The following is a 24,515-nucleotide window of genomic DNA, read 5'->3' as shown; positions in this document are numbered from 1 at the left end:
CTAGATTTATGAACTGAAAGTCATTGTGGGAGATTACAGAGATCTGTTCAGAGATCCATTCTAGGCAGCTCTTTTCTTCATGTCAGACTTTCTGTTTTCTGAAACTAATGCAGTCTAATGTAGGGAGTGTAATTTATTATGCTGTCTGAAATTATATGTAAATAAGCCCTTGTATGATCAAAAAGATAATCAACTACAACATTGAGATGGGCGACTATGGAAATTGAAGGAATGAATAAATGAATGAATGTAATTGAAGTGCTCATACCTTAAATATTTAATATATATATGTTTTAATAAATTAATATGGCAAAATTATGGACCTGTATGTTTTTCAAATGTAATCTAAATGCTTGGAACTCTGATGATATTGTGCCAATATTCTTACTTCTTAAAAGGGTGAATAAATAACCAGAAAAATAAACAGAAAATTAAGTAGGATCATAAATTTATGGACTTCATACTTGCCCTATATAGTCTCTTTATTTTTAAACCCTTAGGTATCAATGAAAGCTTTTGAAAAATATCAACTTGTTACGTTTGAAAGAGGCTTTGTCATTGAGATGGGAAGGCTTAAATCTCCAGGTGGAAGAAAACAGAAGGGCATAGTAAAAAGCTATATAGTATGGGAAGCAAGAAGAGAGAAAAGTGATTTGTGCAATTTATGATTTAGCATGACATGCAATTCTAACCCTGACCCTAGATAGTGAGCCTATGGCACGTGTTCCAGAGGTGGCACACAGAGCCCCCTCTGCTGGCACGTGCGCCATCGCCCCAGGTTAGATCTCTGTGGCATTTCTTTTGTGAGCTTCTGTTTCCCTGTAAATGACAAAACAAGTGCATGAAAGAAAAAAAGATCTTGCTCTGCTGTGCTGCTGGTGTTGGGACGCCCTGCCTCCCACCGGCCAGCTGGTCTTCAGGTCTCTGCTGCGCATGCACACCTTTCAGTTTGGGCATGTGCACAGTTTGGACACTCGATGTCTAAAAGGTTCGCCATCACTGCCCTAAACCATAAGTTAGAACTTAAGTGTGAACCTGGTTATCTGTAGACAATACAGGTAGTCCTTGACTTACAACAGCTCACTTAGTGATCATGCGAAGTTACAATAACCCTGAAAAAAGTGACTTATGACTATTTTTCACACAACCATTGCAGCATCCCCATGGTCATGTTGTTTACATTTGGATGCTTGACAACTGACTCATGTTTATAACAGTTGCCGTGTCCCGGGGTCATGTGATTACCTGCAACCTTCTGAGAAAGTCAATGGGGAAACCAGATTCTCTTAAAAACTTACTAATTTAACAACTGTACTGATTCACGTAACAAATGTGGCAAGAAAAATTGTAAAATGGGGCAAAACTCACTTAACAAATTTCTCACTTAGCAACATACATTTTGGGTTCAATTGTGGTTGTAAGTTGAGGACTACCTGTAAACCATGATAGAGAAAACTGTAAATCTAGCCTCTGTATATGAAAGAGGATGAATTGATGTAATGTACTGAGGAGGTGGATTCCCAGCTCCTAGATAGTGTATTCCAAGGAAGTAAGAGGCATCTCCTTTTAGATGCTGCTATATGTGAAAGAAAGAGGGATGAAGATGGGTTCTCCCTAATATAATAGTATATTGTAGTTGCAGACAGTAGAGTCCTAAGTCTGGCGACATTTCATCTATAGGGGTGAAACAATAAAGTCAGCTTGGAAGAACCGTCAAGTGGTTTTAGGCATGACAAATGGCTACAGGCCTGCTTATCAGAGCCATAAATATCCACCTCTTGGGGGTTGTTTCTATTGTTGTTGGTTTCTTTTTGTTCTTACTTTTAATCCCATGTTAGTTGGACAGATTTGCAATTTTGTGAGTTGGGCAACCACCATAAATAAATGAATAACCTTACATAAAACAGGAGATAATTTTAAAAGCATTCTGAATTTGTACCCCAATCAGCAAAAGAAGCACATACCATAAGGAAAGAATACCCAATCCATAAACTGCGCCATCCTTCAGGACAGTGAGGAATAGTAATATCTTGACTGTGAATAGCAATGGCAAGAGCAGGAGCTTCACAGACAGAACAGCGACTGATATAAGGTCTGATTTCTTCTTCTACCACAGGCATCATTGGAAGAGAGGCTGTGGTTGAGAGCCAGTAGGATTTATCATTACGACTTGCATAGTAGCAGACATCCCCTGGATTGCAGTAAAGGAAAGGCATAGTGCTGAATCGAGCCAAACATGACCCAGCCAGGCCTACAAGAATAAACACAGAGAATAATCACCAATGTGTCTCCGGGTGTAGTTTGCTCTGGAAGTTTAAAACAATAAAGGCTGTCTTCCAAACTAGCAGGTACTTCTGAAATATTTCAGAAACCTCCCTGTGAAAGATTGGAAAGGGGAAATGTTAATGTATTTGAGAACTTAGCGAAGTGCCAGAGTGCCTTTACCCCCAGGATATTTTCCTTTCATTTCTCTAGTATTAATTTGCAGTAAGGTTCTACATTTAGGTAGGGAAAACCAAACACATAAGTACAAAATAGATGGTACCTGGCTCAACAAGTGAAAAAGATCTAAAGTTCTAGTGAATCACCACTTAAGTATGAGCCAGCAATGTGCTGCAATTGCTGAAAAAGCCAATGCAGTCCTGCGCTACATGAACAGAGGAATAGTATCCAGATCCTGAGTAGCAATAATGCTGCTTTATACAGCACTAGTGAGGCTACACTTATGGCATGTAGTTCTGGTCACCATGATACATAACAGATTCTGAGACCTTAAAAAGTGTGGAGAGAAGAACAACAAAGATGACAAAGGGTCTGGAGGCTAAATCATATGATAAACAGTTGAGAGAGCTAGGTATGTCTAGCCTATCAAAAAGAAGGATCAAGGATTAAAGGGTTGGACTACAAAACCTCCAGTGTCCCTTCCAGCCCTATGATTTTATGTTCTATGTTGAAGTACAGTAACAATAAGTAGTATGATGACAGTAACGTTATAATAGTGATAGCATTGATAATAGTTGTCAGTCTTTACATGGATTTTGCTAGTACATTATTTTGAGACAGTCAGCAGTATCCTCCAGAAGACTTGATTGTAAGTCTGAAACAAACCCATGTAGATTTCTTCAATTACTTCCATGAGTTTTTGCCTCATGTTCAAGAACTATGTTATGAATGGACACTATCACCTTTGGAGCATTTTACATTTCTTTCTGTTTGCCTGTCAGATGTTTAATATTGGCCCAGCCAATACTGGTAGAAATACTCTTCTTTCAGGATAATAATCCATGCATCTGCTGAAATGATCTGTAATGAGTTTATGTCATTGTAAAACCCCGGTACCAATCTGGTACACCATTTCTATTATGTTATCTGACAATAAATAGCTATTCTGTTTGTTTGTTTGTTTATTGAAATGCTATTTTTTTTAAAAAAAATACATTTTATTATTTATTAAGCAGCTAAAATGCATACCGAGATCCTGGTTATGCGCTTTGTCTTGTCCTTCAAAGTACAATAAACTGTAGCCGCTCCAAAGTTGGTTCATGCCCTCTGGACACATTGGCTCTTCAGCAGATTGGCTGTGCTTCACAAGAAGATAACCTATGTTAACACTGCGGCCTGGCATACCTTGCAGTCCAGGAGTACCAGGAACACCTGCTGCACCTATAAATATAAAGGCAGGATGTTGCTTTGGTTCCACCACAAAACCGCGGACGATAAAATCGCGGTCGACGAAAGCGCGTATGTGACATCATCATAGCGCGATGAAAAAGATTGAAAAATGTAAAAATAAAGCGAAAACCTTACCCTAACCCCCCCAAACCTAACCCTAAACCTAACCCTAAACCTAACCCTTAACCTAACACTAAACCTAACCCTTAACATAACGAAAAACCTAACGCTAACCCTTAACCTAACGCTAAACGTAACGCTAACGCTCTAAACCTAACCCTAACCCTTAACCTAACCCTTACCTTTATGTGAATTGGCTTGCTGTAATTTAATTTTTATTTCAATTTTTCGATCTTTTTCATCGCGTTGTGATGACGTCACATACGCGATTTCGTCGACCGCGCTTTTGTGGAACGCGGTTTTGACGGGTCACGGTTGCTTTTAAAGGTATTGCCATACACAGTCTAAGAAAATCATGGCAACTTTATTTACTGTTGAAAACTCTAGTATAAGTAGAAAAGAATCTAGAGCTGTTCAAGTGAATTTATTTGCGCTGATTCTGGTATTGTATAGCAGTTACCAAAAGGTACTTCTCCAATGCCAAAAGATACTCTGCATTTTGAAAATAACAAGGTCTCTTTTTCTGGCTGCGAACCCATTTGGAGTCCTCAGAGCATGAGGTTACAAAGCTCCCATTTGTAACCCTTTTCCTAGAAGATCCCTCCCACCCAATGGGACTTTTATGGCATTCCTAGAAATGCCAAAAGGCTCGTATTGTGCATTGTGCTTTGTAGCATTCCAACATCTGTTTCATGTATTTTGTTCAAATAATACATTTAAATGATCAGACCATGCAAGGTGTGTTATTAAGCACTAAGAAGGGTGACCGAAGCATGTTATATCCATGGGCATTATACATCCATCTCTCTATGCTAGTCTCCAAAGGATAAAGGAAGGTCCTTAAAATAATAGCAAATGCAGAGATGCTGTGGAGGGAAAAATATGTGGTTGTTGGAAGGAAATGCAGGTTGACATTGCTCCTTTTGCACTGGCTATAGTGTGCAGGCAGTCTTTGGGGTTGACAGCATTCGGCATGCAGTAGTACTCATAAATACATACTCCTGAATATCTGGGAAAGCTTAAGCTCTACTATCCTCATCATTTCTGCAACCCTTAGATATTATTTGCATACCATGCTTAAAAGTTAAAAATTCCAACAAAAAGTTCGGTTAGATACCAAGTTGTTATATAAAAGCAGGCAACTTCTATAGGTAACTTCAGTAGGATCTGCCAGGCTCACTATTCCGTCTGAAAGGTTTATTTTAACACTCTTTTAATAATAGTAATTTAAAAAACTGATAAGCTCACATGAAGCAAAATATCAGACTATGATATCATTTTTTTCCCAATAATACTTAACTATTTATTTAAAAATCAATTTTAAAAAACATATTATTAAAAAAAAGTAGGTTAAACACCATCTGAATTACTTCTTGCATGAGAAAGGCATGGGATGTCTATTCTAAATTTATGCCCTCTTATGCATCTTTCAAATAATGGCTGCTTAGGTGCCTTATCTTAAAAAAACCCTATATTTTTTTCTTTAGATTATTTTGGCTCACATTTACATGTACACACATTCAACTGACCTACTGCAGTTGCTATCCTTCATTTATTTAACTGGGGAAAATATATATGAATAGATTGGATGCAGAATTAAACCTTCAATTAGATGAACTGTCTAAGATACAAAAAAAGAGAAGAACTTTAGGATTTACCTTCAAAGCCTGCTGGGCCATGCAAGCCTTCTCCTCCTTGATCACCTCTGAAGCCTGGAGATGCAGGTATACCTCCTCCTCCTTGTGCTCCTGGTTTACCTATGGGGCCTCTAAAACCTTAAAAGTAAGGTTATAAAACAGAATAATTGGCTATGACATTTTATTACATAGTTGCTATGGTAATAATTATTAAATCCACTCAAGATCTTTAAATAATGGACGATGTATGTTGCTCACAGATAAATCATGCTGCTTTGTATAGCAAAGCTATTAATAAGATCCTATGAGGGAGAATAGAGCTGACGTCGCGACGGCACAATGTGCAATCTTGATGCTCCGAGATCGCAGTTGAATTCCTGCCACTGGATGGTCCATTTGGACCTAAACCGTCCCGCAGAGATGGTGATTGAGAAGGGAATAGCTTTTTTTCCCGGCGACAGAAATGCAGCTAATGAAGCTGCTGAAGTTGGGGCAGCTCCGAAATGGGAAGAAAGCGGAAAGAGAAAGTATGTTGAATTTTATTATTAGAGAAAGAGACTACCCAAGAAAAAAAATTAAGTTAAGATTGAAGACAAAAGACTTTAGGCGGCAAGATTGAGCTGCATTGAACTTAGTGTGTTATCCAGTTTCTAATTTCTTTTTTTTTCATGGATGGAACTTTTGCGGGGGCTCCCTATTTTTTAAACTGAATGGATTAATTTTTTCTTCTTCTTTTTTCTCTTTTGCTTGTACCTATGGATTAAAATTATCCTTTTTAAAATATAATGCCTGATTTGATTGATTCGATTGTTTTTGCTCTCCATTTAAGGATTTTTTCTTTCTTAAGCTTGGAATATAAAGAAGAAAATAAGAAGGATTCAAGATTGTAACAACAGGAGGAAAAGCAGTTACGCTGCCACTTAGAGGCTGGAGGCTGGATACATTGTTTTTCTTCTTTCTCTTTGATCATTTGAGATTCAAGATTCTTTCAGCTCATTTACTGACAGTGATAGTAGGAAGTGCACAAGTTGTTTATACAGGTGCCTTTTGGAAGTTCTATCACTAGCTTTTGGAGAGAGGACAACTTTTTGACTTGAAAGATAATAAATGAACCTGTTTGGAGTTTATTAAAATACCTTGAACCCTATAGTGTCAGTATCTGCAAAATTGAAAGAATGGCTCAGCAGGAAAAAGAAACTGTAACATTGAAAATGATTATGTTTGAAATTCAAAATCTATTAGTTGTGACAGAGAGAATTGAAAAGAGTTTGGAGAATATGGAATACAAAACAGAAAAATCAGATGGACAAACTGAGGATGTTTACCAGATGAAGAAAGTAGAGGACAGTTCAAAAGATGGAAGGAAAAAATGAGCAAAGAGATAAGAAAACTGTGGATACTGACAACAAAGTGAGCGTGGTTGGTAATGGCAAGAGCGGAATATAGAAAGGGGAGATGGATGGATTGGAACTCTACCCCAGACTTCAAAGCACAGAAGAAGAAAAGAGAGAAAAACTGATGGAGATAAGGAGAGAAATCTTGATAGAAGCACTAGTGATAACCAAAGATAAGCTGATGGAAAGAGCAGATATTGGGTTTCAAGCTTTTGTGAGATACAAAAGGAACAGCATGTTGCCAAGGGAGGTTTATATAAGATTTATTAAGAAAGTAACTAGAAGATTAATGCTGCAAATGGCAAGAGATATAAGACCGTACTATTGCTGGAGAGATACAGGTTGATGCAATGAAAATGTACAATAAAAATTAAGCTAAATTTAGTTTACTAGTAGTATGTATAAAATGAAGTGACAATAGCTATAGGTAAATAATGATTAATAATGATAACAATACATAGATATATCAGTTTGATAATATGAAATTTTATATAAACAATATATAGAGATTATGAAAGGAGGTTTAAAAGCTTTATCTAGAATGTGTTATAAAGATGTATTGTGATTGGATGATTTTAGGATGATCTAATGGAATGTTGTTATATAATCCTAGTCTAGATTTTGAATATTATATATAAAAGGATGTAAAAACAATTATAGTCAAATTAAGGTTGAGATATAATAATTGTGATATACATGAATATAGGTGAATTTAAAATATGCGATTTGATATGAAAAGCAGGTAGTGACTATGGAAGAGATGCATGGAAATACTGTAACCGACACACTTTCTACAATTTGTAATGGAAGATGGGGTTTTTATGTTTGTTTGTCTTTGTTTAAAAACAAATAAAAATTGTTTAAAAAAATAAATAAGATCCTATGAGAAAACAAAAGCAGTCCCTCAGCAGTAAAATCAAATATATGAGACATTTCATGACCAGCACACTGTGGATGATCATTTCTGAATGAGAACAGAATTATCTGGAGATTTCATCTAAAGCAGGACAATTTATAGGGCAGGAGCAGGGAAGGGCTGCGACAGAACAGGAGCTGTGTTGCCGAAGCTTTATATTTTTCTACCAAATAACATTAAATTTCTGCACAAAAGAACTGGACCTTTTCTGAAGGAAAACAGAGTGAGAGCCCATATTGCCTTAAACAAAAATGTCTTTTTTGTTTACTCTATAAGATGTGCTTGTAAAGTCAGTGCAGCAGGGACAGATATGAAATGTACTAGTAAAGCATTAAATCCCTGTAGCATTTTCAGATAAATCTGCCAAAGCCACTGACCAAGAAAGTACCAATGTTTGTTTGTGTGGCTGACAAACTGATACATAACAATTTAATCAGCCGGGCTTCGAGGGGAGGAGCTGCCGCCGTCGGGAGCTCAATAAAGCTCCTGCCAGGACTCTGGTTCGTATATCTTATAAGATCTATAGATATCTCCCCTTTCTGGCAGAAAGGGGCAGGGAGAAGGTCAGTCGTTAGGATCTCTTTGTAATTCATAGCTTTTCTTTTTGCTGTGAATGGAGAAGAGGTTCAACATTAGCTGAGCCTTTACTCCGGCCAGTTTTCCGCGCTGCCTTTTTTGCAGCCCAGGCAGATTGCCTCCCCCCCCAGGACAAAGCTAAGCTATTTAAAAGCCAATCCGGGCGGGGACCATTCCCGAGGAACTTCTTCTATTACCATTTAAAATACCAGCTTCAATTTCGCAAAAGGCTCCCTTTCTTTTTTTAGCTGCGTCACAAGATGGCGATCTCGTAGCTTTTGTGTTTGATCTGACGCAGCTAGCTGACCCTACCCTCCTGAAAGCTTCTCCGTACTAATTGCTAAAAGATTAACTGAGGGGAGCACAGACTTTGATTTTTGGCTCGCTTGATTGCTTGTCTTTTATTTTTATTCTGGAATGGCTCCCAAACCTAAACAGAAGCGCTTCCTTAATAATAAAACTGCTATGAAGCCGCTACCCTTGTCTCCTACACCCTCCACGGGAGACTTGCTAACACAAGAATTCCTTCTCAAAACGCTTAATGATTTCAGACAGGAGATTAATCAACTGATTTCGGATTTATCTGATCAATTTGATGCTAAAATTGCTCAGGCAAAGCAGGATATGATCGGAGTAATGACAGTCATGACAGATTATATTGCTGAAACGGAGGACAAATTGGAACTTTTGGAAGAAACTAACCTTAATCTGATATCAAAAATTCAAACGTTAGAACAGGAAATTGAATCTGCCCAAAAAGAACTTGTCAAATTAAATTATAACAAGACTGCCTTTGCTATACGTGTTAGAGGACTGCGTGAAAACCAACAGGAGAATTTGAAACAGACATTTTTTGAGGCTTTCAGTCGCTTGGTGGGAAGTCCGGGACTTAATTTTGATTGGCAGATTCAAAGAATTTACCGCCAGAATTCTTGGGTAGCAAAACAGCGACAGCTTCCGAGGGACATAATAATATACTTTACCACAAGGGAATCTAGAAATGAGATAACACAGAGGCTCTACGGAAAGAGGTTGAGAATTGATGGGGACGACTTGATTGTTTTTAAGGAGATACCATTTCAAATGTTAAGAACAAGAAGACAGTATGCTTTCTTAACCGAAGAACTCAGAAACTCTCAGATTTCATACAGATGGGAAGTCCCAGCTGGTATTACAGTTACATTTGGTAACCAAAAATACCGCATTAACTCCGTCTGTGAAGCCCGAAAATTTTACTACGAGACCCTGAAGGCGGGACTTCCTGATTCATCCGGATCTGGGGAGAGACAGGGAGAAGGAGAAGACAAACAGCGAGACACGTGGCTACAAGGCGGAGCGTGTTGCTTTCCTCTTCCGGAAGGGCAGAAGACTAAAGAATAAAGACTAAGCGATGTTTTTAAAGCTTTATGATTTCCGTCTGGGATAAAATGGAAAAGTGGCATATCGATGATGAGACATGGAGACTGAAAGAAGCGTTGCTGATTGTGGACATATATTGTACAGAAGTTTTGTCTGAACTCTAACTCTAATTGTGCATGAACTATTTTCTTAGACGAAGAGAGTGGAAATTGTGATCTTTTTGAGTTGCGGTTTGGAACGAACGGAGTTGGGAGGTGTGTGGGAGAGGGAAGGGCAGCGAAAGTGTAATTAGATTACTTGGGGCTAGAACGCAAGCTGATGTTTGTTTGAGTTGCTATATCAATATAAGGTTAAGAAAGATTGGTCGGAGAATCTTCAGGAAAGTGGAGTAAACACGGGAGGAGCAATGAATGTGGACAAAATATATATGTGGATATGGATAAAGGCAGGGTGGAAGGTAAAAAATTTATATGTGGAGGTGGGTAAGGATAGAAAGGGAGGTGTTGGAAATGAAAAATGAAAGAAGTATTTGAGTTAATGGTGTTATAGAAAGGTTTGGATACCTGGATAAAAAAGAGATAAATTAAAGGTTTGAATAGATAGACAAAGCAAGGAGATTTTTAGTTGGGGAATTCTAATTGATCAACTTACCTGGTTCTAATATAGTTTGAAACCCTGCAAGTAGCAAAATAATCGAAATTTGGAATGAATTACATTGTTTAAGATTTACAGATAATGGGAAGCTGTGTTAACGTAGTGGGTTTATTGACCCTTTTTGTTTCTTTCCTCTTTTTGTGTGTGAGTGTGGGTGTTTCTTTTTTGTTTCTTATTTTTTATTTTCTATTATTTTTCCTTTTTCTTTTTGGCTTTACTTTTATCTTATTTTTTTAATTTTAAAGTTAGCTGACCTTATTATACTCAAATGCTTGTTAAAGAACTATGCCGGGCATGGGACCTGCGAAGCCGTAAGGGGGTTAGGGAGGGGGGATTATAGAGGGGAGGGGGGAGGGGGGAATTACAGTTTCAATCCTTAGAACAATAAGAATTCACTTGTATACTGTGGCTCGTTTTTTTTTTTTCTTTTCTTTTTTTCTTTCTCTATTTTTATTGTAAAAAACAAATTGAATTGTATGAATACACCAAAGTGAGGAGAAGAGGGAAAGAGAAGGGAGAAGTAAAGAGGGAGTGAGAGGGAATGTGAGGAGGGTGAAATGGAGGGAGGGGGAGATGTCTGAGGGGGTAGGGAAGTAGGAGGGGAATGCTGGAGGGGTGAAAGGAAAGTTGGAGGGGGAGAGGAGAGGGTGTATGGGGGAATGAAGTGTTATGTGGGGTTTTTTTTTGTTTGTTTTTTTTCCTTTTTTCTTTTTTTTATGCACAGTATATAAGTGATTGTATAAAATGAAAATGAAAATGAAATAAAAATAAAATGTTTAAAAAAAAAAAAAAACAATTTAATCAGCCTTGGAGAGGATGCTGACGTCGCAACGACACGATGTGTGATCTTGGAGCTCCAAGATCGCAGTCGATACTTTTGCCACTGGATGGTCCTTTTGGACCTAAACTGTCCCAAAGAGATGGTGTTAGAAGAAAATCTTGTTAGAAGCACTAGTGATAACCAAAGACAAGGTGATTGAAGAAGCAGATGGAGGGTTTTGAGCTTATACAAGATATGCAACAAGCAACAAATCGTGAGGAGAAGTCCATACAAAATTTACTAAGGAATTAACCAGAATACTAATGCCACAAATGTCAAGAGACATAAGATTGCACTATTACTGGAAAGACACAGGTTGATATATGAAAGCTTATTATAAAAATTAAGCTAAACTTAGTTAAATTTAGAGCATTATGTAAAAAATGAAGTGAGAATGGATATAGTTAAATAAATGATTGATAATGATAATAATGTATACATACGTATTGGTTTGATAAGAGGAAATTTGATATAAGTTGCAAATGGTGACTATGAAAGGAGGTTTAGAAACTCTGTTATGTATGAAAGCTTATAATAAAAAATTAAGTCAAATTTAAATAAATTTAGAACATTAGATAAAAAAATGAAGTGATAATGGATATAGTTAAATAAATGATTGATAATGGTAATAATGTATATATATGCATTGGTTTGATAAGAGGAAATTTGATATAAATTGCAAATGGTAACTACGAAAGGAGGTTTAGAAACTCTGTTATTAAATATAATCAATTTTTATTTAGAACATGTTATAAAGATGTAATATTACTGGATAATATTGGGAAGAGCTAATGGAATGCCATTATGTGGTTTTGCTTTAAATCTGGAATATTTTAGATAAAAGGACGTAAAAACGATTATAGTCAAATGAAGGTTGAAGTATGATCACAGTAATATATATAAATAAATTTGATATAAAATATATGATTTGACATGAATTGTAGATGACAACTGTGGAAGGGATGTACGGAAGCTTTTGTAACCAATCGACACACTTTCTGCAATTTGTAATGGAATATGGTTTTGTGGGGTTTTTTTCTGTGTTTTGTCTGTGTTTATTCAAAAATAAAAATTTTAAATAAAAAAAAACAATTTAATCAGCCTCAATATTTTCAGGTGCCTCAAATATCCCTTTGAAATAAGTATTATTCGGTCTTTATTTCAGAAATAAATAACCCACAAACACCATTATTTTTGGTAGTAACCTCCTACCTGGATCTCCTGGGGGACCATGAGGACCCATTTCACCTGCAGTGCCCAGGGGGCCTATTTTTCCATGGGCGCCTGGTGTCCCTTGCTCAGCAACCAGTTTAGGAAGTAAAGGTGGCAATCCGGGGGAACCTGGAGGCCCCTGAAAACCTAGAAGTTAACAATCCAAACAAATAATTGATTTTGCAGATAGATTTTTTTACTTGCACCAGTTGAACACCCATGTAATTTTTAAAATAAATACATGAATCAATTTAAGAAATTCGTATAGCTGCCCAACTCAAATGATACTAAATATTCATCCTATGTTGTTAGCAGTTGTTTATATACACAAACTGCTCCATTTTTATTCAAATTACCTTGTTTTACCACCCATCTACTCTAATGAATCTATTGCCTGAGAGAAAAGAATGCCTCTTGACTCATGGGAAGCCAGTCCTATAAATAGGTCTGATGAGCTACAGAGGATCCAATATGTTCTATATATCTTACAACTATAAATATTACTAATAGGTGCTCTCTTATAACAAAGAGAAGGAGGCATCAGATCAGTGCAATTTTAGGAGTATGTAAATTATTACTGAAAATGCTGTTAAAACTGTAAACATTAAGGATTAAGCTGTGATAAAACTCTGTGGAATCAATGACAGTTTAAATGTAGCAATAGCAATAGCAATAGCAGTTAGACTTATATACCACTTCATAGGGCTTTCAGCCCTCTTAAGCGGTTTACAGAGTCAGCATATTGCCCCCCAAAACAATCCGGGTCCTCATTTTACCCACCTCGGAAGGATGGAAGGCTGAGTCAACCCTGAGCCGGTGAGATTTGAACAGCCGAACTGCAGAACTGCAGTCAGCTGAAGTAGCCTGCAGTGCTGCAATTAACCACTGTGCCATCTCGGCTCTTGTGGAAGTTAGAATACTGAATCAATCTACTTACCAGGGGGGCCTCTATCTCCTTTAGGTCCTATGGGACCAAAGTCACCAGAAATTCCTTTTTGGCCAATGAAGCCCATGACTCCTTGTTCACCTTTATATCCTTCAAGGCAAAACAATTGTAGGCATGGGTTATTAAACATCTAACTAAATGACCTAATTTATAGTCTCCACAATGAGTTTCTCCATCATACTGTCAGGCCGGCAGTTATATTCCTTTTTAGCCTGCCACACTCTCTCTTATTTCATTATGCTGTTTCATTAGTGTATTAATTGGGAGGGGGAATAGAAAGGAGTAGAATTGTGGAATGTGTTGTTGTCATTCCTTTCTAGAAGCACCAAGGTCATCTTTTGTCTCTGCATCTGACCGGAACTAGATGGGTGGGAATACCAGCGTGGGCGAAGAAGATTGGACCATGTGATGGATTTATGGGTGTGGGGATAAGAACATGAACTTTCAACTGGGTGGAATTCCAGGAAGCTTTTAGATTTGGGATTCCACAGATGTGCCTTATTAAATTGGAACTTTGATTAAAGTTATGTCTTGAGCTCTGATTTAATTCTGCATGATAATTGGAACGCTGACACATACCTTTTGCTCCAGGCAAGCCTGATATTCCAGGTCTTCCATCTGGGCCCTGGTCTCCTTTTATTCCTTTTAGACCATCTTCTCCAGCCACACCTGTTGGCCCCTGTTCTCCTTTGAAGGCAGATGAGCCAGCTGTGCCTGGAGTCCCTGGAGGCCCAGGGTAACCTTCAAAAGTTAAGTAGAATTCAGAATGGTCATTGAAGGGCAAAGTTTGTGACACCAAACCTGACTACCCTTGACTGTTTTAGATTGGTGGACAGGGATGGTTAAAATGTTTCTAATTTCATACCCAATGATAATGAGCTATTGGGTTGTGGGGAGGGTGGTGGTGGGGTGGTGGTGGTTATACTATTTCCACAACTTGCTAATCACCTTTCCAGTAGTTTGCATTCAGACAAAGAGGGCTGCTTGTTTGGAGCAGCCCTGATCATATCCCACTCACAGTAACCCAAGCTAAGTTACTGTAATGGGTTAATGGGAGTCTGCTTCAATTGCATCATTTAAACATAACCTATGTATGTATGGAAAAGTAACTATGGTAGTGGTCAGAAAGAAACACTTCAGATTAATTACCTTCCCTACAGCTCGGATTAACTAATTTCCTAGGTCATTTTGTTTACTTTTTATCATTTCATTAGACCAGTGTTTCTCAACCTTGGCCACTTGAAGATGTCTGGACTTCAACTCCCAGAATTCCCCAGCCAGCGAATGCTGGCTGGGGAATTCTGGGAGTTGAAGTCCAGACATCTTCAAGTAGCCAAGGTTGAGAAACACTGCATTAGACATTTTAAAAATTATGACTAGATGACCCTAACCCTAACAGCCTGGTTAACAAATAATACTAAAACATAAACCATAGTTTATAGTTTATGAAGGCTACATTCACAGAACTTGCTAACCAAACCCAAACTTTTGGCTTAGTATAATAAGTTCTCTTTGTGTGTCTCTAATTAATTTTGTAATTACATGCCATACTTCTGAATTGCTATTTTGCATGAATTTCGGAGTTCAGTTGCCTTGCCTCAATCCTGGAATGTTATTAAAGTAACCCTCCCACATTTTCTCACTCTACAAAACATTTTCTAAGTAGTTTTTTTAATCAGGCTTTTTAATTGATAGTATACTAGTTTATCAGCTATAGATTATAACTATAATTACACTGCTAATCCTATGTGAATTAACCTGAAAAGAGGGCCTGCCATGACTTATAGATTAACCTTAGTTACAGAATTTATATTTAATTATTATTGATTACCATTTTGCCTATTTAGTTTTTGTGATGAAGAAAGGCTAAATAAACTTGCAACAAATCCAAATAGTTACAATGACTCAAAGTAATATCCAGTAATTTTTAAAATGGATGATCTCATCTTCTGAACTTTGTAACTATTTTCATGTTGTGTTTGAATAGGACTGTAGTTCATACATCACCCACTGAATATATGGTAGTGTTGCATTACCTGGTACTCCATCAAAACCAGGTGAACCCATATCGCCAGGTATACCAGTTATATTGGAGACTCCAGGAAATCCTGGTCTTCCATCTGGTCCAGGAGCACCAGGTGAACCTCGCCATCCTGCCAGTCAGAAATGAAGGAACAAATATCAGATACAATCAGTTCGGCCAAACCAGTAGAGGAATTCAGGCCTGGGTCGCAGAACCGGCAGCAACCAAGGCCTGCTACGCCCCCAAACTGGTTCCCTTTTTAGTGACTGCACGTCTGCAGTTCACTGTAAATTGTTCTGTGCATGCGTGAAGAACAATTTACATTGAACAGCACATGCACGAGTTGCAAACCAGTAGTAAAGCTGGCAGCAACCAACCCCTGGATACAATGTAGATGCAGGCTTTGAAAAAAGGGGAGGATAAAGGACTGAAAGACAGCTGGATGATGCCAGAGAGAAGGTAGAAGAACTGGATATCTAAACTGAAATGCAAATTCATTCTGAGGATAGATTTGGGAGAATGATTAATAAATACAGTAGGAAGGGCAAGTAGTTCTTCCTATCCCAAGATCTCAAGAAAATGGGGGAAATTAAGAAAAAAGTATGGCAAGGAAAACAGCCTGGAAGTGAAGTACTGTATATACTCGAGTATAAGCCTAGTTTTTCAGCCCACTTTTTGGGCTGAAAAAAGCCGCCTCGGCTTATACTCGAGTCAGTGAAAAATTTGCCCGAAATGGAGGAGAAAAAGGGGCGGGGCCATGCCGCTGGGTGACACTCGTGAATGGCCCAGTGCCCCTGTGAGTTTCCCCTCCCTCTGTGTCAGTTTGCCGCGCAGCGCGCACCGCACCATCCCCCCTCCTCACGTTCTAATGTAATGCAGGGCTGTCTTACGATTCCCCTTTCTCCCCCTCCTGCCGCTCTGCAACGATGTCCCACCTCCTCCTTGTTATGGCAAGCAGCCACATAGCGATGTCCCACCTCCTCTGGTACAGTGATCCAATGATAGGAATCACTGTGCCGTGTGTCATAGGAGGCGGGACATCGCTCCCGCGGCTGCACGGGACATCATCATCACAGCGGGACATCAGCATCATGAGGTGAGTGAAGTATTTCATTGAATACACCGCTAGTTTACTGTTTTTCTTTGAAATAAATATTCAAAAACATTATTGGTATCTATTTTTATTTTTGAAATTTACCGGTAGCTGCTGCATTTCCCACCCTAGGCTTATACTCGAGTCAATAACTTTTCCAGTTTTTTGTGGTAAAATTAGGTGCCTCGGCTTATATTCGGGTCGGCCTATACTCGAGTATATACGGTAATCGCTTGTAGGAGAGATACAGTGGGAGGCTGCAATCTGGCTATTGTACGGGAAAGAGGGAAGGGCCATTTCCAGCCGCTTTTCCTTGCTATCATACTTCACACCAAAGCCAGAGAAAAAACCATCCTTAAACTTTTGTTCAGCTTTCATTTTCAGAAGACACCAGTAAATGAATTAGCAAGATAGGCTAGATTAGAATCTTTATTGCAGACAAATCCCCAACCTGAACTTATCCATTTTTTTTCCTGGATGGAAGAACTAACCTGGCATATTATCATGGAGACATGGTTTATGAAACAAAGAGAATTATTCTCTCTTCTACCAGACTAGTCTTTGTTAAAGCAAGTTGAGACTGAAGGGCAGGAATGGCATGGTGGTTGTTTAGTCTGCCTTCAGAGTGGCAGAAGGTGCCTTCCCATCCAAGTAGCACTTCAGATGGGAATTTTCTCTTGTAAATTTTTTTTTTAGTTTCTGAATTTTGAGAATAGATCATGAAGAGACAAGAAATATTATTAGATTTCTAATGGTTAACAGTCAAACAAAGCAATATTTTTTTAAAAAATGGTAGCTTTAAATACACCAGGAATAATTTTACTTACAAAATATGGCCTTGGGCTTATTATAGGGGAGAACTTATTGTTTTGGGGTTGCCGGGCAGCTGCTCCCTTGTGAACTGGCTCCCGAAGAGCTGGGCACAACCTCAGGGGCGAAGCAGCCATGAGGTGACCAAGCTCACAAGCAACCACCCGGCAAACCCCCTCTCCAGCCGGGTGGAGCGCCATTCACTGACCTAAGGCGCCAAGCCATGTGGCGCTCTGCCAACTCCCCAGCTCCCATGGCTTGGCACATTAGGGATACCTGCTAGGTCAGTGCATGGAGCTCTGCCCAGCTGGAGAAGGCGGTTGCGCGAGCGCCTGTTCTGCCCCCAGCAGGCATGCCTCCTAGCCTCAACATATCCGGGCCCAGCTCTCTCTGCAACAGCCGCTGCTGCTGCTGCGCTTCCCCCTCCGGCCAGGCAGAACGCTACTCCCCAACTTGCAGTATCCCGAAGGCGGCAAGCAGGGACGTGCAGTCGGGGAGGCAAGGGAGGCAGAGCCTCACCACTGTCATCATGAAAGGAAAAAAAATGTAAAAGAAAAAAGGCAAGAGCTGAGGTAAGGCTGAGCTAGTTGCTGCCAGAGTTACCACGGATGACTCTGCTTAGTGCTTAACTGTTTAAAAAAGCCTCTAAAAAGTGCCCTCTATAGGAGGAGGCAGGAGAACAACGTGCCTCATCTAGTCTGACTTTAGGCGTTTTATGATCACTCAAGCAGAGTTAAGCAAGCGTTAAAACCTGAAAAATTCCTCTCTCTCCACGTCATTCTCCTGCCTCCTACTGTAGAGGACACATTTTTAGAGGCTTTTTTAAACAGTTAAGCAGAGTCATCCATGGTGACTCTGGCAGCAACTAGCTCAGCCTGACCTCAGCTCTTGCTTTTTTCCTTTTACATTTTTTTCCTTTTCATGATGGCAGGCAAGAGCAGAGTTGAAATCCTCTCTGAAACAGCTGGAAAAGGTACGTGTGGGTCAGAGGGAGGGAGAGGAATTCAAACTTCATCCTCAAGTGTAGATCCCTCCCCAAGGGTAGTTTGATTGCAGGCAGAGCCACGTTGCCTTTTCAAACACACACACACACACACACACCCCTGGATAAAACTATATAAGCCCAGCTTCACTGATTACAAGTTTGAAAAGGCAATGTGGCTCTGCCTGCAATCAAAGGCTCGAATCAGCTCCAATCCGGCTTCTGTGCCTCTTCTCTCACCCCAGCCTGCAAGCAGGAGGTGAGTGGGTGGGTGGGCTTTATTGCATTTCAGGCATTTCCCACCCACACAGCAGGGAAGGCAGCAGGGGAATGGGGTGGGGTATGGCAGAGGAGCTGCTTTCAAGCCATTGGAAAATATATTCAATCCAACTTCTGTGTTTGTGTTTGTTTGAGAGAGAGTGAGTGAGAGAGGGAAGGGAGTAGGAGAGATAGTCCAATCCAACTTCTCTGTGTGTGTGTGTGTCTGTTTGAGAGCGGGAGGAGGGAGGGAGAGAGGTAGGAAGGAGGGGGAGAGAGAAGAAAAAGAATGAAGGAAACTTTTTTGCAAAGGAGAAAAACAAATGCTGTCGCTTTAAATCGGAACTGAGCATGCCTGGCTGTGGAATTCTGGGAGTTGAAGTCCAGAAGTCTAACAAATTTGAAACCCACCACTGTGTCAGTGCCTCACCAGCCATAAACCTCACCGCACGTCACTGGCAGCAAGCAATGTGAGCACCTTTCTCCCCCCCCCCCCCAGCTCCTGCGGCTTGGCATCTTCAGGATATTGCTATGTCGCTGAGCGGTGCTCTGCCTGGCTGGAGAGGGGGTTGTCCAGGGGGTTTATTTTCGGAGGTGGGCTTATATTTTTGCCCACGCGAAAAATGTGGCAAGGCTTTAGTTTCAGGACAGGTCACATTTTCAGGAAAACACGGTAATCCTCAACTTAAAAGCACAATTGAGACTATAATTTCCATTACTAGGCAAGACAGCTGTTAAGTGAGTTGCACCTGATTTTGCTACGATTAAGTGAATCACCACAGTTGTTAAGTGAAACATGCAGTTAAGTGAATCCAGCTTTCCCCATTGAGTTTGCTTGCTGGAAGCTATTTAGGAAAGTGATCCCAGGATGTTGCAATCATCATAAATCCATGCTGTTTGCCCAGGGCCCAAATTGTGATGTGACTGCAGGGACGCTGCAACAGATGTAAGTGCAAGAACTGGAATAGGAAGTCATTTTTTTCAGTGCTGTCATTAACTTCAAACAATCCCTAAATAAATGGCTATAAGCGAGAACTACTTGTACTAGTTAATAAAATAAACACATTGTCAAAAGTTTAGGAGATGTATTATAACTAAAGAAAAAAAAACTTGCCATTTTGAAATATTTCATCTGAAAATGGATGAAGTCAGCTATGCCAGAAAGACCAGCAGTCAGGCATAAAGTGAAAAAAGAATTATTCCTTCCTACTATACCAAATTAAATGGCTGTATGTTGTAACAAAAAGCCTTTAAGAATACAGACTGACGTTCTTAGGTGAGATGAGGTTTGCTGGCAAGTAAGAGCAAGTACAATATTCTATTCTAGAAAATACAAATTTGAGTCATTAAAATCAAACCATTTCAATCTTGTGTGAGATGCACAGATGTTTTAGAAAAGAAAAGAAAAATAAGGTGGGCAGTCTTTATATGAGCACAACTGGATATAATATGAGCTAAACGATTCTTGCAGCTGTAAAACTTGCAATATATTCATTAAAAAATTCAGATTCCCATGTAAGTACAACTGTACTTTATGACATGAAATTTAGGATAAATGTTTTGTTTCTTTAAAAAACAAAAGTATTTTATTAATTGTGAGGCTAATAAACTAACCTGGATCCCCTCTTTGCCCCTTCTGACCAGGAGGTCCTCTGCTGCCTTCAATGGGGCTTGGGTCTCCTGCTGTACCCTTCTCACCCAAAACACCTGGAAAACCTGATAAGCCATACCCATCTGGACCTGTTGTGGGAAAAAAAATGGAAATTTCTATATTCAGCATAATACTTTTCTAAATATGGCAATATTAATTATCCAGATTCTAAATGAAGAAGTCTTAAATGCTAACTACAGAAATGTGAGACATAATAATATGGAGAGTTTTCATATTTCGAAATTTGTGAGTCAATATAGAGCAAAAAAGTCTCAAAAGTATCCACTGGAACACAAATAAAACCCATATTAAAAACATATTGCATTAAAAATAACTAAGATGATTAAAGGCCTGGAGACTAAAACATGTGAAGAATGGTTGCAGGATTTGGGTTTAGTTAGTTTAGAGAAAAGAAGGACTAGGGGGGACATTATAGCAGTATTCTAGTATTTGAGAGATTGCCACAAAGAGGAGGGGGTCAATTTATTCTCCAAAGCACCAGAGGGCAGGACATGAAACAATGGATGGAAACTAATCAAAGAGAGAAGCAACCTGAAATTAAGTAGAAACTTCTTAACACTGAGGACAATTAACCGGTGGAACAGCTTGCCTTCAGAAATCATGGGCACTCCATCACTGGAGGTTTTTAAAAAGAGATTGGACAGCCACTTGTCTGAAATGGTATAGGTCTCCTGCTTGAGCAGGGGGCTGGACTAGAAGATTTCCAAGGTCCCTTCCAGTTCTATTCTACCGTGTTTCCCCGAAAATACGACAGTCTTATATTTTTTTGACCCACGAAATATGGCCTTGGGCTTATTAAAGGGGAGGACTTGTTGTTTTTGGGTTGCAGGGCGGCTGCTCCATTGCGACCAGGCTCCCGAAGAGCCGGGCACAGCCTCAGGGTCGAATGGCTGTGTTGCGCAGTCGCAGCAGCAACACAGCAGCCAAGAGGTGACCACACTCGCGAGCAGCTACCCGGCAACCCCCCTTTCCAGTCAGACACAATGCCACTGACTGATCTAGCTGTATCCGGAAGGCACCAAGCAATGCGAGCGCCTGTTTGCTGTCCTCCACCTCCCGTGGCTCGGCGCCTTCAGAATGCCCCTAGGTGAGTGAATGGGGCTCTGCATGGCTGGAGAGGGGGGTTGCGCAAGCGGCTTTTCCGCTCCCTGCTTGCGCGACTTGCAGCCTCACGATGCCCTTGGCTAACTCTACAGTACCTGCAGAGCCAGGGCATCTCCGCTGCTGGCGCCGCCCGCCACTTGGTTTTTTTTTTTGCGGCTTTCAAAGAACGGAGGATGGGTGCCACTCTGGAAGTATGCTCTATGGTAGCGTACAACCATAAAGCATACTCCCAGAGCAGTATCCTACCTCTGTGCTTTGGAAGCTGCAATGGAGGACGGATGCTGCTCTGGGAATACGCTCTATGGTTGTACGCTCTGCAGCCCACAACCATAGAGCATACTCCCAGAGTGGCATCCGTCCTCCGTGCTTTGAAAGACGAAAACAACCCCAAGCGGTGGGTGGTGCCAGCAGCAGAGATGCCCTGGGTCTGCAGGTACTGTAGAGTTAGCCAAGGGCATCGTGAGCATGCGAGTTGCGCGAGCGGGAAGTGGAAAAGCTGCTTGCGCAACCTCCCTCTCCAGCCATGCAGAGTCCCATTCACTCACCTAGGGGCATTCCGAAGGCGCCGAGCCGTGGGAGGTGGAGGGCGGCAAACAGGCGCTCGCATTGCTTGGTGCCTTCCGGGTACCATTAGATTGGTCAGCGGTGCTGTACCCGACTGGAAAGGGGGGTTGCCGGGCGGTTGCTCACGAGCATTGTCACCTTATGGCTGTTGTGTTGCTGCTGTGACAGCACAACACAGCCATTCGACCCTGAGGCTGTGCCCGGCTCTTCGGGAGCCCGCTTGCAAGAAAGCAGCTGCCCGGCAACCCCCCCTCTTCAGCTGGGCACAGCGCCGTTGACCGACCTAGCGGTACACCGAAAGCACCAAGCAATGCGAGCGCCTTTGCCCCCACCTCATTGGTGCCTTCGGGATATTGCTAGGTTGGCGAGCGGTGCTCTGGCCAGAGGGGGGAATTGTCCAGGGGCTTATTTTCAGGGTGGGTTTATATTTTTGCCCATACAAAAAATGTGGTAAGGCTTTAGTTTCAGGACAGGTTGTATTTTCGGGAAAACACAGTATTCTAAGATTCAAGGAGAAAATTTTGGCCTAACACTAAAGAGCCAGTTTGTAATTTAACCTTTCTAGGTTTCTATTGCTAAAGAGGCTTACGTTCAAATACCTTAGAATGGCACTCTCAGATATGAGCTGAATTAGAAGTGCTTTCTCAGATATTATGGGCCCAATAATAAAGAGTTTTCCAGGTTAACACTAGCACTTTAAATTGAATTCAGAAATTAAATGGAAAATAATTAAAATGATGTACCAACAGTGGCCGTACCACTACGGCCCCTCCGGGTCAGCGGATCCCGGAGACCTCCTTGGTTCACCGAGGAGCTCCGGGAGAAGAAGCGCCGGAGGAGACGCCTAGAGCACCTATGGAGGTCCGATAAGTCCGATTCGAACCGAGCACTCCTGACAACATGCTAAAAGATCACATATTGCCACCTTGGTTGCGTCCGCCGAGTCACGCCCAGCCGCCCTGTTTAGGATAACCCGCTCCCTCCTAAATAGGAGGGACGCGGGCGAACCCCTACAGGGTAAGGCTGAGGAATATGTCCAATTCTTGGCGGACAAAATTGCTCGGATTCGGTCGGACTTGGACTCCATCTCTGCAGATCCAGCCGAGACACAGGGGGAGAGCTTGGCAGACCATCTCTGGGTTGAGTTTCAGGACGTTGCCTCTGGGGATGTGGACAAGGCCATACGAGCTGTGAGTGCCTCCACCTGTATACTGGACCCGTGTCCCTCCTGGCTGGTTGCCAACAGCAGTGGGGTGACACGAGGCTGGATCCAGGCAGTTGTAACCGCCTCCCTTCGGGAGGGGCACTTCCCCGCCGCACTTAAAGCGGCGGTGGTGAGACCCCTCCTGAAGAAACCATCTTTGGATCCAGCCGTTCTTAACAACTACCGTCCAGTCTCCAACCTCCCCTTTCTTGGGAAGGTTGTTGAGAAGGTGGTGGCCTTCCAGCTCCAACGGACCTTGGAGGAAGCAAGTTATCTTGACCCCTTCCAGTCCGGCTTCAGACCTGGTTACAGCACAGAAACCGCTTTGGTCGCATTGACCGATGATCTCTGGAGAGCCAGGGATGGAGGCCATGCGTCCATCCTGGCTCTCCTTGACCTCTCGGCGGCTTTCGATACCATCGACCATGGTATCCTTCTGCGACGACTGCGGGAGGTGGGAGTGGGAGGCACTGTTCTGCGGTGGTTCTCCTCCTACCTCTCGGACAGGTCGCAGTCAGTGTTGGTCGGGGGGCAGAGATCGTCCCTGAGGCCCCTAACTTGTGGGGTGCCGCAGGTTCGGTCTTATCCCCCCTACTATTTAACATATACATGAAACCGCTGGGCGAGATCATTCGGAGGCACGGGATAAAATACCATCAATATGCGGACGATACGCAGTTGTATCTGTCCGCCCCGTGCCAACTCAATGAAGCGGTGGACGTGATGAACCAGGGTCTTGAGGCCGTTAAGGACTGTCTGAGAGCTAACAAACTGGTACTCAACCCAGACAAGACCGAATGGCTGTTGTGTTTCCCTCCCAACAATTTGGCCAGTGTTCCATCGCTCAGGCTGGGGGGTCAAATTCTACACCCCTCAGATAGGGTTCGCAACTTGGGAGTCCTCCTGGATCCACAGCTGACTTTTGACCACCACCTGTCGGCTGTGACCAGGGGGGCATTTGCCCAGGTTCGCCTGGTACGCCAGTTGCGACCCTACCTGAACCGGGAGGCTCTCACAACAGTCACTCGAGCCCTTGTGATCTCCAGGCTGGAATACTGCAATGTGCTCTACATGGGGCTGCCCTTGAAGAGCATCCGGCGACTTCAGCTAGTCCAGAATGCGGCCGCGCGAGTGATTGTGGGTGCACTGCGGTATGCCCACATAACACCTATCCTCCGCGAGCTGCGCTGGCTACCTGTTGATCTTCGGGTGCGCTTCAAGGTGCTACTTACCACCCATAAAGCCCTTCATGGTAGTGGATCTGAGTACTTGAGAGACCGCCTTCTGCCGATTACCTCCCTTCATCCCATCAGATCGCACAGAGTGGGCCTCCTCCGAGTTCCATCCGCCAGTCAGTGTCGACTGGCGACTACGCGGAGGAGAGCCTTCTCAGTAGCAGCCCCGACCCTCTGGAACGATCTCCCCTTAGAGATTCGCACCCTCACCACAGTCCAGAGCTTCTGCACAGCCCTTAAGATCTGGCTATCCCGTCAGGCCTG

General features: G+C 41.6%; 1 protein-coding gene across 1 annotated transcript in view; it reads right to left on the bottom strand.

Annotated features, from left to right (window-relative positions):
• Positions 1 to 24,515, bottom strand: part of COL4A2 (collagen type IV alpha 2 chain) — a 180,346-nt gene that overhangs the window by 2,615 nt on the left and 153,216 nt on the right. Inside the window, exons 40-47 of the mRNA XM_087716708.1 lie at positions 20,087 to 20,212; positions 15,343 to 15,459; positions 13,886 to 14,047; positions 13,298 to 13,396; positions 12,361 to 12,507; positions 5,451 to 5,567; positions 3,472 to 3,663; positions 1,965 to 2,251 (exon numbers count right to left, since the gene is read on the bottom strand). Of these exons, the coding sequence (XP_087572834.1) occupies positions 1,965 to 2,251; positions 3,472 to 3,663; positions 5,451 to 5,567; positions 12,361 to 12,507; positions 13,298 to 13,396; positions 13,886 to 14,047; positions 15,343 to 15,459; positions 20,087 to 20,212 (1,247 nt within the window). The remainder of the gene's footprint in view (positions 1 to 1,964; positions 2,252 to 3,471; positions 3,664 to 5,450; positions 5,568 to 12,360; positions 12,508 to 13,297; positions 13,397 to 13,885; positions 14,048 to 15,342; positions 15,460 to 20,086; positions 20,213 to 24,515) is intronic.

This window comes from Thamnophis sirtalis, unplaced genomic scaffold (genome assembly GCF_051295495.1).
Source record: "Thamnophis sirtalis isolate CommonGarterSnake01/CBP01778 unplaced genomic scaffold, rThaSir2_p1.2 scaffold_5, whole genome shotgun sequence".
NCBI classification, from domain to species: Eukaryota; Metazoa; Chordata; class Lepidosauria; order Squamata; family Natricidae; genus Thamnophis; species Thamnophis sirtalis.
This window is presented reverse-complemented; position numbering and strand designations above follow the sequence as displayed.